Source organism: Bufo gargarizans, chromosome 7 (assembly GCF_014858855.1).
Source record: "Bufo gargarizans isolate SCDJY-AF-19 chromosome 7, ASM1485885v1, whole genome shotgun sequence".
Taxonomy (NCBI): domain Eukaryota; kingdom Metazoa; phylum Chordata; class Amphibia; order Anura; family Bufonidae; genus Bufo; species Bufo gargarizans.
The window spans coordinates 106,386,919-106,405,327 of NC_058086.1; the positions used below are offsets into that span (position 1 = coordinate 106,386,919).

Sequence of the window (18,409 nt, forward strand, 5' to 3'; positions counted from 1 at the left end):
CTGTTTTTTTGGGCTCTAGCAATACTGATGGATTACTGACCAAATGCTGACCGAGTGAAGGCAGATGCTCAACAGACAGGATCCGTTTTTTGGTGTTATTGTTCTGATGGATTAGAGGAAGGGCAAAATAATCAGTGACGTCAACAAAAACTTACTGCTGACATCCTCTTCACTCTGTCGGGGGGCTCTACTTGTATAAACATTTAATAGAAGAGGTTGTAGACATCTATGTGGAATCAGCTGTCGACGGTGTAAAAGGAGTCTGCTCTTTCACACTATAGTATGATCTTGGGCCTCTGCACAGTTCTTTATACCCGTCGATAACATTGACCTATAAGGCTGAGTTCATACTTGAGTTATTTTGTCAGTTTTGGCCCCGTAACTGCCCAAATAAGTGAAGTGTGCAGTGATTCTAAGAGCGATGCCTGTCATCTGAGTGTCATACCTACTCACAGCATTGTCTCACTACCACAGAAGACTCCCTATGCATGTTACTACAAAACAAAGTGTTATACACCACTATTTAGGATCTCTGCAGCCATGAGATAGCTGTTTTTAATGCAATTTGTAATGTTTGTTTTTTCTTTTTTTTTTTTTTTTTTCTGGAATTCCTACATGGGATTTTAAACAATGCCAGTAAAATATAATAGTATACAATAAAAAAAAGAAAAAGAAAAGAAACCAGAAAAAAGAACACGATTTCTAACCACCAAAAGTTTCTATGTTGTGTAGCAAAGTATTTACCTAAGCATATGGGTGTAGATTCAGACCATTCTCCTGTGTTCTGGCACAAAAGTGATGTTGATCCTTGTAAATCAAATCCCTCCTCACAAGTGATGTTGCAAATGGATTTATATCTGTATTCTCCGAATGCATAAGAGCAATTCACTTTACCATGTTCTGGACTTTGCAGGCTCATACAAGAAACAGCTGTACAAAAAAAAGTTGGTATTTTTAACATATCTTGAACTATGTAAAACATAACATTTATTGAAAAGTTAATAACAGATTTATTTTAAAACAAACCATAATAATGGAAAAAAATAATTGATTTCATTTGCTGGTTGTTGTTACAAAATCTATTGAAGTGCATGTAAACTGCATTAGAGGTATTTCTAGTACAAGTATGTCTGATTTCATTGTTTGCCATACTTTTAGATAATTTCTGCATTTTGTTGTATAATTTGAATGGACACAGATCAACTATAGCAATAAATAACATGTCCATATACTGAATAAATAATACTGCCATACAGAACAATAACACACTTAAAAAGAGCTGAACACTTGTCAGGGATTTTTTGCTTTTCACTCCCTGCCTTCTGGAGTCATGACTTTTTTTTTTCCATTCACATAGCTATATAAGGGCTTGTTTTTTGTGGGACAAGTTGTACTTTCAAATAACACTGCATATATTGCATACAATGTAGTGGAATGCTGGAAAAAAATCCAAATGGGTTGGAATTGGAAAAAAACTGCAATTTTGCTAAAGTCTTATAGGTTTTGTTTTTACAGCATTCTCTGGGTAAGGGTACTTTCACACTTGTGTTGTTGGATTCGACGGAACTGCCTGCCGGGTCCGGCGATCTGTATGCAAACGGATACCATTTGTAGACGTATTCAGATGCGGATCCGTCTCACAAATGCATAGCAATACCGGATCCGTCTCTTCGGTTGTCATACAGAAAAACGGATGCAGTATTTATCTTTTTCATATTTTTAAATGTCTGCGCATGCGCAGACCGCAAAACCGGGTCCGTTTTTCCGAAACACTTGGGGCCGGATCCAGCATTAATGCATTTCAATGGAAAATAATGCCTGGCAAGTGTTCCGGAAAAGTGTTCCCACTTTATGAATGAAGCAGACGGAGCAGGCGCGTCACGTGAGTAAGTGGGGTTAAGCCGCCGCCCGCTCTGCCTGTTACTGGAGCTTCATTGTAAGGTAATAAAGATGCGCTGATTTAAAGTTAAAGTAAACCACCTGCTCCTGCCCGTATAGAAAGGAATCGGCCGATTATTCGATAACGGGATTCGAGTCCACAAATCCCACAAATCTAGCAATATTCGAGGGATTCGTGGATTTGATTGATTTTTCGTCTCACATCTAATATATATATATATATATATATATATATATATATATATATACATATATATATCTATATACACAGTGCTGCCCATAATTACTCAATTACTCATACCCCTGGCACATTTTGACTTAAAGTTACTTTTATTCAACCAGCAAGTAATTTTTTTTTTTTTTACGGGAAATGACATAGATGTCTCCCAAAAGATAATAGGACAATGTACAAGAGGCATTATTGTGGGAAAAAAAAACATTTCTCAGGTTTTATTTACATTTGAGCAAAAAGTGTCCAGTCCAAAATTATTCATAACCTTCTCAATAATCAATAGAAAAGCCTTTATTGGCTATTACAGCAATCAAACCCTTCCTATAATTTCAGACCAGCTTTTTGCATGTCTCCACAGGTATTTTTACCCATTCATCTTTAGCAATGAGCTCCAAATCTTTCAGGTTGGAGGGTCTTCTTGCCATCAACCTGATCTTTAGCTCCCTCCACAGATTCTCAATTGGATTCAACTCTGGTTGGGCCACTCCAAAACGTTAATGTTGTTGTCTGCTAACCATTTCTTCACCACTTTTGCTGTGTGTTTTGGGTCATTGTCATGCTGAAATGTCCACTGGTGCCCAAGGCCAAGTTTCTCTGCAGACTGCCTGATGTTGTCGTTGAGAATCCTCATGTATTGCTCTTTTTTCATAGTGCCGTTTACTGTGATTAGGTTCCCTGGTTCATTGGCTGAAAAACACCCCCAAAAGATTAGGTTCCCACCACCATGTTTGACAGTGGGGATGGTGTTCTTTGGGTTGAAGGCTTCTCCTTTTTTACGCCAAATGAAGGAAACATCATTGTCACCAAACAATCCAATTTTTGTTTCATCTGACCATAACACAGAAGACCAGAAGTCTTCTTCTTTGTCCAGACAAGCTTTTGCAAGGCCAAGCAAGCTTTTGTGTGCAGTGTGCAGTGTCCGTTGGATTGTCTGCATTGAGGCATTGCCACCAGCAGAGCCCAGATTCACCAGGATGGCCTTGGTGGTGATCCTTGGATTCTTTTTCACCTCTCTAACTATCACTTTTGGCTTCTGACCACGTTTTTTTCCACAATAATGCCTCTTGTACATCGCCTTATTATCTTTTGGGAGATACCTATGTCAGTTCCCGTCAAAAAATTACTTGCTGGTTGAATAAAAGTAACTTTAAGTCAAAATTTGCGAGGGGTATGAATAATTATGGGCAGCACTGTATATCTGCAAGGGCTAATTTTTTTTCACGGGGTGGTCTGTAGTTTTATTTTGTGTTGTGTATGACTTTCTCATCACATTTTATTTAGTACAGGCATTTTGGGACGTGGCAATGCTAATGAGCTTTAGTTTTTCATTGGTTATTTTTATTTTTAAAATGGGCAAAGGGGATGATATGAATTTTTAGATCTTCATTTTTTTTTACTTTTTTAATCCTCCTATGGGACTTTAACATTGAAGACTATGGGAGATGTAGTGCGATATTGCAGGCCTTTGGAGCCTTCAGTAGCCCTGAGACTGCCAACCTAACCAAATGGTCCCCTTGATCTCAGTGTGGGGTGAGCTATTAAGTCCTTGGGCATACAGTACTCCTGGGAAATGACTGCTCAGATGCCGTGGTTGAAATTGACCATGGAATCTGTGGGATTAAGTATCTTTGATTGATGTTATTGCTGATCATGGATTCTGCCTCTTCATGTCTGCTGTGTAAAACAGCAGGCCCCTGGTTGCTTAGGCACCCGCTCAGTTCACATCTTTAAAAACGAGATTCCTTTCATTAATTCTTTTTCGTTCTTTTTTCATTCTCTGTAGTGCATCACAGACCATCATAAAAGCTTCTCACTACAGCTTGACTTTCATCTAATGCTATTTTGATCTAGTTCATATATTTCATTAATTTTAGTTTTATTAATGAAATGTAAGTATACAGAATATAAATAATAGAGCAGGTCTTAATAATCCCCTGCACTGGATCGTTGAAGTGATGTAGAGTAGAGTCACCGGCCTGTATATAACTTTGGCAATCCAGTGCACAGGCTTATTAAGACCGGTGTCTAAAATGCTGTTCTAAAACGCTGATTCTAAATGTAAGTCAACTTCCTTGCTGACTTAAGTATCAGTATTTATTGCTACAGTAGCGCACTATTGTTTGCTGTAGCTATGTAGCTGCGGTACTGCAGCAGGACTGCACAAACTGCCACATTTAATAAAGGCACTTTCAGTTTGCTAGTGGTACCACGTTCTGAAGGGAAATGGGATAACTGTTTGTCTGGCGTGTACACTGGTGGGTAATCCTGTACAATTTCTATCACTCAATATCGCTATTGCTTCTTGTAAATGTTACCTTATCACCAGTGCTGTCTTGTTGAGGTACATTTTCTATTTGGTAAGTACGAGGTCCTTTACAGTCTTCACCGTACAGCACACGCCCCGGCCGGTGGGGTGATGCTGGTTCAGATCTGAGTTCAGCAGTGCGCGCTCTCACGAAGCAACTAGTGACGTCACTCCTGTAGCTACAGGTTGCTACAGGTGCCAACAGGTAGCTACAGGAGTGATGTGGGAGAGCCATGAGGTCATTAACATGGAGACTCATTTGCATGTGCTGGAGCTGTTTATTTAAAAGTGAGGACAGCAGAAAACTGGTGACAGATTACCTTAACCTCTTTAGATGCAACAATTAATATAACCATTGCATCTGAGCAGCTAGAAAAAAAGAACAATACGAACTACAGCTCAGCTCTCTAAAAAAAGCCGTCACACACTTCAATCAACAGAAAAATAAAAAAGTTCTACGTCTCAAAATATGGGGAAACATTGTAAAATTATTTAGAGTTGTTTAGAGTTTTTTCATTTTCAATAGTAATACAAAATAACACAAGCTACATAAATTTGGTATTGTGGCAATCATACTAAGGCCTCTTTCACACTTGTGTTGTCCGGATCCGGCGTGTACTCCACTTGCCGGAATTACACGCCGGATCTGGAAAAACGCAAATGTACTGAAAGCATTTGAAGACGGATCCATCTTCAAAATGCTTTCAGTGTTACTATGGCAGCCAGGATGCTATTAAAGTCCTGGTTGCCATAGTAGGAGCGGGGAGCGGGGGCGCAGTATACTTACAGTCCGCGCGGCTCCCGGGGCGCTCCAGAATGACGTCAGAGCGCCCCATGCGCATGGATGTTGTGCCATGCGATCACGTCATTCATGCACGTGGGGCGCCCTGACGTCACTCTGGAGTGCCCCGGGAGCCGCACGGACGGTAAGTATGCTGCTTCCCCGCTCCCCACTACACTTTACCATGGCTGCCAGGACTTTAGCGTCCCGGCAGCCATGGTAACCATTCAGAAAAAGCTAAACGTCGGATCCGGCAATGCGCCGAAACGACGTTTAGCTTAAGGCCGGATCCGGATCAATGCCTTTCAATGGGCATTCATTCCGGATCCGGCCTTGCGGCAAGTCTTCAGGATTTTTGGCCGGAGCAAAAAGCGCAGCATGCTGCGGTATTTTCTCCGGCCAAAAAACGTTCCGTTCTGGAACTGAAGACATCCTGATGCATCCTGAACGGATTTCACTCCATTCAGAATGCATTAGGATAGGGGGGCGGAGCTAGCGCCGGATGAAGATGGTCGCATAGCTCCGTGCTCTGTGAAGAGATTCGTCCCTGACGCCTGCAAACATTAGCTAACAGAGACGGAGATGGTGAAGATCGGGAACAACAAGCATGTGGACACCCCTGCTCTCTCTAAAACTCAGATTGCAGGAGGTGAAATGGAGAAATTCTTAAAGAAAGCCGCCGCTACCGTGGCCGCCAGAGAACCCAAGATGGCGCCGACGCCGCAGGCTAAAGCTCCGAAGCGCGCCCCTGCTCCATCGGAGGGTGAGAGTGATTCTGATGAAGCGCAGGCCAGCTCCGATCTCCCTGTCACAAGGAAATATCTAGACCGCGCTCTGAGCAGAATGATGGAGCCGATATTAGAGGAACTATCGGCCTGCAGGAGCGAAGTGAGACAAATAGGGGATAGGGTGGAGAGCCTAGAGAATCATCAGGCAGAAATCCTGCACCACCAGTCTGCTGTAACGGAATCTTTCCGCCGCTGTGCCCTTTATTTGAATGACATCCACTGCTCCCTGGAGGACCAAGAGAACAGGGGGCGCCGGAACAACCTCAGATTCAGGGGTGTACCTGAGTCGGTCGCCCCAGGAGAGGTCGCGGCGTCCATTACTGAAATCAGCAGATCGTTGCTGGGGCCTGATTCTTTGCAGGAAATAATCATAGAGCGGGCACACAGGGCCCTTAGACCCAAGCCCAAGCCGGATGAGCCGCCCAGGGACATTATTTGTAAGTACCTGAACTTTCAAGTTAAATCAGCTGTCCTGGATGCCGCACGTGCCCACCCTGATCTGGCATTTGAAGGATCCAAGATAGAAGTATTTCAGGACTTAGCTCCGTCTACATTAAAGAAACGTAGAGCCCTTAAACCCTTAACGGATTGGCTGCGCTCCAAAAAGGTGCTCTATCGCTGGTCTTTCCCTTTTGGTTTATCCTTCTCATACGCAGGAAAGAGAGTGAACATCTCGTCTTACACAGACCTCACATCTGCCTTTGAGATCCTGAACGTGCCGCCAATGCGGATTGAGAACTGGGAACTTTTTCAAGACCTCAGCGCTTTGCCTGAGTTACCCAAAGTGGCTCCATTCGAAATACTACGCACGCCAAAGTCACCCCGTTCTAAGAAAAGGGGTCACCATCTCACACCGAGAAGTCTCTCACAAGATCACTAGAGAGATCTGTTTGTATACAGTAGAGTTGATATAAGTAATCCTGTCTCTCTAAATTGCCTACCTCACTGCTATGTTTTCATGCTTTCATTGTTAGCGCAATGTCTCTTAGCCTACATCTTGGCACTCAATGTTCCTTTAGTTCTTTATTGCGCTATGGCCTGATCCCGCCCTATCGTCGCGTATTCTAGGGCGTTAAACGATCTCTTAAACGGTCTGCAGACCAAGTTACCCCCACTAGATCTAGACATTATGTACTATGTCTATGTTTGTATCCTATGTTTGTTTACTATGTTATGTTTTATTCCCTTTTTTTTCCCCTAACTCAAGGTACTCGACTAATATGTCAGACAGGATCGTCTTTGCCTCACGAGCGACACCTATGGTGCAAGAGATAAGGGTCCACAATGGTTCCAGTGCGTCTCCTGGGGGGAGGCCACCACGGCTCCGAGGTAAATTCGTACACACAACACATTATGGCTGACATCTCAGTGGCCTCTTAAAATGTCAAGGGCTTTCACTCCCCAGCTAAACGGAGCCAAGTCTTTGCCATTCTGAGAAAAGCCGGGGCGGGGGTGGTGTTTCTCCAGGAGACGCACTTACGTTTTAATCACTACCCAGACATACGGTTTTCGCACTACTCCAACTGGTACCACTGCGGGAGTAACTCCTCAGCCTCCTGTGGAGTTAGTATAGGGTTTCAGAGGAGAATCCCCTTCAAATTTGTAAGCCAGAGTTTGGACCCGGAGGGCAGATATATCCTTCTTAAGGGTTATATAGGGCCACAGGTATACACCTTTGTCAACCTATATGCCCCCAACACCTGCCAACCTCGTTGGTTTTCTGACATATTTCCCATCATAGAGGCTTTTAAGGAAGGTATAGTTATTGTTGGAGATATCTCCACACGTAAATCCTCTCACTCTAAAAACTTCCTAAAAAATGTAAGGAATACCCTTTGGGACCTACACCTGGTTGATGCCTGGCGGTCCCTTAACCCAAATACTCCGGACTTCACATTTTTCTCCTCGACACACAAAACATAGATTAGACTACCTATTCATTTCTAAAGAACACTTACATCTGTGCAGAGAAGCATCCATAGGTGCCATTCACATCTCAGACCACTCCCCAATCTATCTCTCAGTTAAGCCCCCCAGATCGACACCTTCGTGTTTCAACTGGCGCTTAAATGAAACGTTACTAGGATTTCAAGATTCGGTAGACCGGATTTCCAAGCAAATTGCCGAATATTTTTTCCTCAACAAGAGTTCTGATGTATCGGCCAACACACTCTGGGACGCACACAAGCCTGTAGTTAGAGGGCATTTTATTAGCTTGGGCACGCACCTCAAGAGAGTGAGAGAAAGATAAATAGATGACACCCTGAAAAATATCCAGATACACGAGTCCAGTCATAAAGCTCAATCCTCTGATGTTCTCCTTCAGAAACTATCTGAATATAGGGCAAAACTTAGATCCCTGTTAGCCACTAGAGCAGCCAAATATCATATGAGCTCACAGCACAAATTTTTCGCCCAAGGAGATAAGGCCACCAAGTTTGTAATGAACAGAATTAAGGGGAGATCTACAAACTTTGTTCACCAACTTTCAACACAGGAAGGGACCCCCATCTTCTCAGTCGAACAGATTGCCGCCCAATTTTGTTCCTTCTACATTGACTTATATAACCTACCCTCATCAACAGCCCCTGAAGATCGCACCTCTGTGATCTCTTCCTTTTTGGAAACAGCTAAACTCCCTAGGATTGACCCTGACCAGGAATCATGCCTAATAGCCCCCTTTTCCCTAACTGAGTTAAAGGATGCAATGAATCAAATGCCGTCAGGGAAAAGTCCAGGTCCGGACGGCCTACCGTTGGCCTACTACAAAACATTTCAGGCAATACTCCTCCCTCACCTTTTGGATGTGTGTAATCAGTCTCTTAAGGGGATCCCACTATCAAGAGATATGACAGCGGCACATATTACTCTCATTCCCAAAGAGGGGAAAGACACTAGACTGTGCTCTAATTACAGGCCCATCTCCCTCCTAAACATAGACCTCAAGCTCCTGGCCAAGATGTTAGCTAACAGACTTGCTATCATCCTTCCTCACCTTGTCCACGGAGATCAGGTAGGCTTCATCCGCAACAGAGAAGGGAAGGATAACACTTCAAGGGTTATTAATACCCTCTGTCATGCTAAACGACTCTCCTCCCCTCTGCTTTTACTCAGCACGGATGCTGAAAAAGCATTTGACAGAGTCAACTGGTCATACCTAAGGCACGCTCTAGCGGGATTTGGCCTACCTGACCCCTACATCAAGGCAGTCTTCTCGATGTATGAAAAAGCTACAGCCTCAGTCCTAGTTAATGGCACCACATCACCTTCTTTTGCCATTAGGAACGGGACACGCCAGGGCTGCCCCCTATCGCCTCTCCTATTCATCCTGGCCTTGGAGCCTCTCTTGGCGAACATAAGATTGGACCGGGAGATTGGGGGTCTATGTTTGGGAGGCAGGGAACAAAAGATTGCCGCCTTTGCGGACGATGTTCTCGTAATGACCCAAAAACATCCCTTCCTAGACTCCAGACTCACTTTAAGGCGTATAGCCTAATGTCTGATTTTAAAATTAATGCCAATAAATCCTTAGTCCTTTGCCTAGGTATTCCCCAATCGACTCGACTCCTACTAATGAAGGACTCCCCATTTAACTGGTCATCTCCTAACATCACGTATTTAGGGATCAAAATTAGCCCAGACATAACGGAGCTTTTCTCCCTTAACTATATTCCCTTGAGGAAGTCTATCTTTGATTCTATTGATAACCTGGCTCGAGCCAATCCAACTCTCTCTTGGTTTGGGCGAAAGAACCTCCTCTCCTCCCTGATACTCCCCAGACTTACATACCTGCAACAAGCTCTCCCCATCTCCATCCCCAAACATTACTATGTCTCGATAATGAGGAAATTTAGTTCTTTCATCTGGAATGGGAAGAAGGCGAGGCTCTCCCCCTCTCTTCTTATTAAGCCCAGAAATGCGGGAGGGATAGGCTTACCAAGCCCTGAGCTATATGGGAAGGCTATTCTTCTCTCTCGAGCACTAACTTGGTTGAACCCTCCCCAGTACTCTGTAGTGGCCCAGATAGAAATAGACATACTAAACATACCAGCTAGGGCGCTCTTACTAGGTCAGGAGACCACTCTTCCCGGCCATACGTCCGCATATCCGATTATCCGGGTCACTTTGGAAGCGTTGAAGTGGCTGTCACATACACACTGCTCCATCCCTTTCCCCTCGCCTACCCTGACAGTATCGGATGCACTGAACACGGCCCCCCTCACGTTAAGGAAGGCCACTTCACCAGGATTGTTGTCCTCCTCGATACCACTAATATCCTTAGCTCTCCCGACTGGAGAATGGATGGACTCTAGGGACACAAATGCTCTACTTAATCCCCACCCACGGGATTTCATCCAGGTAGCTTACCTTAGGGCTTATTTAAAGCAACACATCAAGGTAGGGGACCTCCTTCGTCCCTTGGTCTGGTTTGAAGCCTTGTCTGCCTCACAAGCATTACCCAGAAAGCTTACCTCACGGCTGTACAGCAAACTACGCCTACCCCCCATGCTAGCTAAACCCTCTTTTGTCAAGCAATGGGAATTAGATCTAGGTATCACAATCCCCTTTGAGTCTCTGCCCAGACTTCTTGACTCCCCCCATGGTGTCTCCCGCTGTGTTAGGATCTGGGAAAACAGTTATAAAATCCTCACAAGGTCGTACAACACTCCGGATAAGACATCAAGATATGCTGGATCGGGTTCCGACGCATGCTGGAGATGCCTTGGGGAGAGGGGTACCTTCCTCCATGTTTGGTGGACCTGTCTCCCCATACAGAAGTGGTGGAGTGACATTTTCGCTACTGCAAATAAGGTTTGTGGAACAAAGTTCCAGCCCTCCCCGCAAATTGCCCTTCTCTCACTCCCTCGGGGTACCGGAAAGGCCAAACCCCCATTTGTATTTACGCAGATGATCTTAGCGGCCCGCCTTCTGCTTCCCAAATTCTGGCTCCAGACTACGGGTCCCAACTTTAGATCAGTGGATGCAGAAAATTGATCAGATCCATAGATTTGAGGAGCTATCCTCGTGGGAATCCCGTACACATCTGGTCTTCCTTAAAAAATGGTCATTGTGGGCAATTTTCAGATCCCCCAAACCCTAGACTTCTCATTGGAATCCGTTAGGGACACTGACCCTATAGCTACTGAACATAGAAGTTCAAATGCCCTTTACGTCTACCTGATTACATGTACCCCATGCATAGGCATCAAACTGTCTTATCGCCAGGGTCTTCTCATCTCTCTAGGTATTAATTGATTGATTTTATTGTTACCTCACTTAGAGTAAATGTTGCTCTCTTTTGTCAATAGTGGTTGATGGCCTTGTATATTTGTATACTATGCTTATGATGATCCTTCCATGTATTTGACATATACCTACTCTTGTAAGTCGAGGCCTGCGAGCCTACACCTTGTTACTTGTCCCTTTGTTATATTGTATAACCTACAATAAAATATTAAATAAAAAAATAAATAAAAAAAGAATGCATTAGGATAAAACTGATCAGGATTCTTCCGGCATAGAGCCCCGACGACGGAACTCTATGGCGGAAGAAAAGAACGCAGGTGTGAAAGAGCCCTAACCCACAGAAAAATGTTAACATGTACAGTAATTTAAAACACACAACAAACATGCAAAGTTTATTAAATAATTTTGTAAAAGCTTCTAAAGTATATTATATGGTACATTAAAGGGAGTCTGTCTGCAGTTTTGAACACGCTAGGTAGGAATCGGAAAAACTAAAATTTTTGTGAAGTTTATATTATCATGAGTAGAGCGAATATGAACTTTTATTTTCCAAGGCACCACTCCTGCAATTGCCCTAGAAGCGGTGGTTCACTGTGAAATGTTATAAGCCTTGAACTGCTTAACAAATATTTCTATACTTTAATTATAATTTTTAAAAATATTTTTATTAATCATACGGCAACTATGATTAAAATAAAAATAACATTAACAACATTTTTCTCTAACCGTCCCACAATCCCCCCTTTCCCACCCCCTGCGATGCGTCTACGTTCACCGCCAGTCCTCCGAGAAAAGTTGTAACAAGCGGGAAGCAGAAGTTCTATGGATTCCAGTCTCCCCAGATTTCAATCCATTTTTTCTCCATGTTTCTCTGCTTATACAGAATATACTCATATCTCTTAGTAATATTTACCAAATTCTACTATGTATTCATAGTCGGACTCTTTCGCAAAAACCAGGAACGTGCTTTCAAAAGACGTGCCAAAAACATTATCTTGAGTAAAAGATTTTTTTTATATTGCTGACAGCTCACCTTGGCCAGCTCACCTAGTACCCAACATTCAGCGGAAAAAGGGACCCGCACCTTCAGTTTCCCTTCAATATATTTATGAATAGCTCCCCAATACTGTTAAAGTTCTGCACAGGACCAAAACATATGGAGATAGTCCACTTCAGGGACATCACACCTAGGACAGTTAGAGTTTTTCCTAATCCTGCATCTATTAAGCCAGATAGGTGTAACATAGAGTCTATGTAGAATATTAAACTGCACCACCACGTGATTGAAATTATGTGAAACCAATTTTAAATTTAGAGTTACCTTCTGCTGGTCATCCACATGGATCATTGGACACTCATTTTTCCAAGTCCTCTGACCAGGAGAAATATCTCCAAATCGAATTATTAATACATTTTTATAGAGGTGAGAAATCTTCATCTTCTGATCTAAATTCCCTAACCACTCATTAAATTGTGTTAAAGTATCTATTTGAAGACTATTTTTCTCCTGTATACTCAAAAGTGCAGATCTTAACTGTAAATACCGAAACCATAATAATTTCTGTGCTTTTTCTCTTTGTGATAATTCTACAAAAGAAATAATATCTCCATTACTTACTATCTTTGTCAAATATACAATATAACTTTTTTGCCAATATTGATCCTTAACTAGTGTATCTAAAGTTTTAAAATGATGATTGCACCGGCTGTGAGGACATGCTTTGCTGAGCTCCGTTAACTCTCCTGCTAAAGGGACCTGATTACGATCGCCTTTGTACTCCAAAATGGTGAAAATAGGAGGACAGAAGACTACAGACCAAGCTGTGATCCTGAAATGCCCTAATCCGGGCACAGGAATGGCGAAATACCTAAAGAAACAGGCCGCTTCTCCTGCTCCTAAAGAATCCAAGATGGCGCCGGCAGACGAGCGCTCTGAAGCAGGCGCTGAAGGAGGCACGTCTGAGGGGGAAAGCGATGGTGGTAAGTCAGTATCCTCCCGCTCCCGACCTGTGTCCAGGCATTTTATCAAGCAGGCTCTTGCTGAAGCCCTTTCACCCCTGATGCAAGAAATCTCCATACTCACACAGGAGGTACAGCACGTCGGTCACAGGGTAGAGTCTCTGGAGACTATCACTCAGGCCACCCTGGAGCATAGCACCGCTGTCTCTCACTCCCTTTCCTCCTGTCAGCAACACATTAATAATCTGCATGCTGCAATGGAGGACCAGGAAAACAGGGGCAGGAGGAATAACCTCCGATTCAGGGGCATACCAGAGACTGTGCCTAGTGAGGAGCTAAAGTCCACCATTAAACAGATAGCTGCAAAACTTCTGGGGAATGAGGATTTGTCTGATATGATTATTGAAAGAGCTCACAGAGCCCTCAGACAGAAACCAAAAGACACAGAACCTCCCAGAGACATTATCTGCCGTTTTTTAAACTATGCAGACAAAGAGAAGATCTTTAATGCAGCCAGAGCCTCTAACTCCATCTCTTTTGGGGACTTTACCATCAAGATTTTTCAAGATCTCTCCCCTGTCACATTGAATAAGAGGAAAATCCTGAAACCTCTTACAGACCATTTGCACAGCAAGAATATCTTATACAGATGGACCTTCCCTTTTGGTCTGGCGTTTAAATAAGCGGGAAAACAGATGAAGATTTCCTCCTATCCGGATCTTCAAGAAGCATTTTCTTCTGTGGACTTTCCACCAATGGACATAGCAAGCTGGGATGCTGTGACTGAGATCTCTACTCTGCCTGATCTTCCACGACTGACCCCCTGGGAGAAGGTTTCTACTCCAAAAAGACAGCGGATGAAGAATCGCAGTGGCAACCTGACTCCAAGGAGGATAACTGGGACTGTGTCTTAGATCCTTTTCTCTCTACTTCTGTGGGCATGTTGTAAGCTATACACATATCTCCAGCTCCCACTGGATCTACCTTCCTAGCTTTCTCTCAATCTCATCCCCTACCATGTCTTTACTCATCTGTACCCCTACATCTCTCCTCATCCCTCCTTTACTTTCCTCCTTCTTTTGTCTGGAGTACATGACTAAAAGCTTAAAATGTTCCCATCATTAGCAGGGCCATATACTTGGGTTAACCCCAATAACTCCCTCCCCTCTCTGCAGAAGCCGTTACGCTTCCTGTTACTCTTAAAGCGGCAATTTGATTATCCCATGCCGCATTACTGTTTTACCATTGTTTACCGGTTGTGCCTATATATGTCAAGTGGAGGGACTGTGCTCGCTTCTCTAGGGGCCGCTAGTACGGTCCAATCATTCAGCCATGACTGACCTTAAATTAGCGTCCTTTAATGTGAAGGGCCTCAGATCTCCATCTAAGAGATCCCAATTTTTTTCTCTCCTTTGGAAGGAAAGATGCTCAATCTTGTTTTTACAGGAAACCCACTATAAGCATGGCAAATACCCGGACCTCTCATTCTCCAAGTATCCTACTTGGTATCACTGCGGTGCGGGAGGAGCGGCCTCTAGAGGAGTGAGTATAGGTTTCAAAGGTAATGTTTCTTTCACTTATTCTGCACATACACAGGACCCAGAAGGCAGATATATCATTCTTAAGGGCACTATTGATCGCAAAATGTACACATTTGTCAATGTCTACGCCCCAAACAGTGACCAGATAAACTGGTTTTTGACCCTTTTAACTCTTGTGGAGGACTTCAATGTCGCCTTACAGCCCCTTGTTGATACATCCACTAAGAAATCCTCTTTTTCTGCTAAATCTCTTAAAAAACTGAACTCCAGATTATACGATTTAGGACTTATAGACATATGGCGTTGCCTCAACCCAAGCTACACGGACTATTCCTTTTACTCTGCTCCAGGTCACTCCTATAGCAGGATAGATTATATACTCGTACCAAAGGATCAGATACCTACTTTTTTGGATGCAAAAATTGGCAACATCACCATATCTGATCATGCCCCTATTTTCTGCACTATCCGGCCACCCTCAGAATCAGGTAGAACTCCTGTTTGGAGACTAAACGAATCCGTGCTGAGCAACGATGGCCTTAGAAAACATTTCAAGTCCCTCTTGGAAGAGTACTTCTCTCTTAATAATACCCCAGAGATTTCCCCCCATACCCTTTGGGATGCCCATAAAGTCTTTATGAGAGGCCATTTCATTAGTAAATGCTCCTATTTGAAAAAACAAGCGGATAAACAGCTTTCTTCTCTTCTGGACCAGATTCATGTGTTGGAGTCTCTCCACAAGAGATCCCTAGCAGCCCAACATCTATCGGATCTTACAGCTCTTAGAACAGAGCTCAAAAACCTCTTAAATGCTAGAGCCGCTAAATACTACTTATCCTCCCAGCATAAGTTTTTTGCACATGACAACAAAGCCTCAAAGTTCATGATGCAGCGTATTAAACGTAGGAAGTTAGCTAGGCATGTTTCTTCCATTAAAACTCCCCAGGGCCAACTGCTCTTCTCCTCGGAGACTATAGCCGAACAATTTAAGCTTTTTTATGAAGCCCTGTACAACCTACCTCCCCCCTCAGGGGACCCCCATGCTCATAATAGAGACTCGTCAATTAAGGCCTTTTTGGCAACGCTTAACTTACCTAAACTATCCCCAGACCAGCAAGAAACTCTACAAAAGCCTTTCACGGCGTCCGAATTGGCTGCAGCTCTCAAATCCTCCCCAAAAGATAAATGCCCGGGCCCGGACGGCTTTCCAACCGCTTACTACACCTCCTTCCAAGACTCTCTAATCCCATATTTTCTCCCAGTCTGTAACTCTTCCCTCGGTAATAAACCTTTATCAGCCGATATGACTACTGCCCTTATTACTATCATACCTAAAGATGGAAAGACCCCTCCTCCTGTGCTAATTACCGGCCTATTTCCCTATTGAACATAGACTTGAAAATCTTAGCAAAAATGTTGGCCACTAGACTCCAAACTTTCCTCCCTGACTTAATCCACTCTGATCAAGTGGGTTTTGTGAAGGGTCGTGAGGGGAAGGACAATACTACGAAAGTTCTTGATGCCCTCTTCTATGCCTCCCACAAAAAGAGACCCTTGGTTCTGCTAGGCACCGATGCTGAAAAAGCATTTGATCGAATAGACTGGTCTTACATAAAACATACCCTATACGAATTCCAATTTCCTGCCCCATATGTTCATGCGGTTTTCGCAATGTACACGAATTCCTTTGCTTCAGTCTTGGTCAACAGTCTCATTTCTGCCAGATTTTTGATCAAGAACGGAACCCGTCAAGGATGCCCCTTATCTCCCCTTATATTTGTTCTAGTGATGGAAACCCTTTTGCAGGCCTTGAGACAGGAAGAGGGCATCAATGGACTAAAATTAGGCCCAAAAGATTTTAAGCTAGCAGCTTTTGCAGACGATCTGCTTATTCTTACAACAAATCCTATAAGGTCCATTCCTCTTATATTATCCCTTTTGAATAGATTCGGTCTTCTTTCAAATTTCAAAATCAATCCCCAAAAATCCCAAATTCTTCACTTAGGTTTATCCCCTGTTCAAATTTCAGCCCTCCAATTGAACTCGCCTTTTAACTGGTCCAATAGACATTTAACCTACTTGGGCGTCAAATTAACTTCTAATCTTTCTGAATTGTTTCAGCTCAACTATACCCCCCTATTGAGGGCCATCGTTGCTCAGCTGGATTCTCTAGACATTCCTTACCTGTCTTGGTTCGGAAGAAAAAATCTAGTAATGTCTCTGGTAATTCCAAGACTCACTTACCTCCTGCAGGTCCTTCCTATTGCTATCCCTAGGTTCTTTTTTAGGTTGTTAAATGCCCAGATCCAAAAATTTATATGGCAGGGTAAAAAACCCAGAATCTCCTTCTCTACTTTGACAAAACCCAAACACCGTGGGGGGATAGGTTTGCCTGACCCGGAACTTTACATGAAGGCTATACACTTAAATAGAGTGATTGACTGGCTCCGACCCTCTGGTCACAAGCAGTGGCTACCGCTGGAAAATATTTTATTTCCCTCTACCATTAGGGCCCTGTTGTTGTCGGACAGTCCACTTCCTGCCCTTTCCTCTATCCCGAACCCTATAGTGCGCACTTCCTTGAAGGTTTGGAAGTGGTTCTCCTCCAATAGCTCTGCCCTACCCCTACCCTCCCCTCTCCTCCAGGTGGGGGATATTATCTCGTTAGCTCCAAAAGAGCTGAGAGACGCATGCCCTTTAGGGATTAGATCTTCCAATAAGTTAGTTACTGACCTACTGGACGGAGATGGATGTGCCCTCTCTGGAGAGCCCCTCTTAAACAAATTGGGAATCACTTCCGCACATGCCCTACTCCTCTCTTATATCAGTAAGGAAATTAGCGTCAGAGCCAAATCCTTAAACCTGCAAAAAACCCTGGACTGGTTAGAAAATATGTTGAAGTCCAATACCTATCCTTCTAAGTTGATCTCGGTCCTTTATAAGAAGCTGAATTTACCTGCCCTAAGTGTTAAACCAGCAGTAATTGCACTGTGGGAAAAGGACCTGGGAAGGCAACTCTCCCAACCCGAAATAACCAAACTCTTCATCACTCCACACAAGCTTTCAAGATGTGTCCGAGTGCAGGAAAACGGCTACAAAGTTCTAGTTAGATATAGAACCCCAGACAAGATCTCCTCATTCTATCTCAACATACCAGATAATTGTTGGAGATGCGAAAAGAATAAGGGATCTTACTTCCATATTTGGTGGGAATGCCCTCTGTTAAAACCCTGGTGGGGGAAAATCTTTAACCTGAGCAACACCATATGCGACACTGACTTCCCCATCTCCCCTGAGATAGCGTTGCTCTCTTTGGGTATACAAGGGGTAGACAAGCACAAAAAAACCCTCTTTTCATTTCTGATATCAGCGGCACGTCTACTTGTCCCCATGAACTGGCGTAGCTCGGACATACCCACTATAGATCAATGGATAGCTAAAGTCGATCAATTTTATCGTCTTGAGGAACTCTCACATTGGGAATTGAAAACCAGAAATACATTTCTCAATATATGGTCTTTCTGGAAAAAATACAGGAACTTCACTTGACTGGGTACGGTTATGTTCTCAATCTAAGTATTCCGTCGTTCTTAGGTTTTGTTTCTATGCACATTACATTATATGTGAATGAGAAAATCACTGTGTCTACATACGTAT

The 18,409-nt window shown here is 43.4% G+C and overlaps 1 protein-coding gene across 1 annotated transcript in view; it reads right to left on the reverse strand.

Annotated features, from left to right (window-relative positions):
• The window catches only part of LOC122944185 (L-selectin-like), a 760,442-nt gene that overhangs the window by 224,361 nt on the left and 517,672 nt on the right, over positions 1-18,409 (reverse strand). The window contains exon 7 of the mRNA XM_044302412.1: positions 745-930. Coding sequence (XP_044158347.1) covers positions 745-930 — 186 coding nt within the window. The remainder of the gene's footprint in view (positions 1-744; positions 931-18,409) is intronic.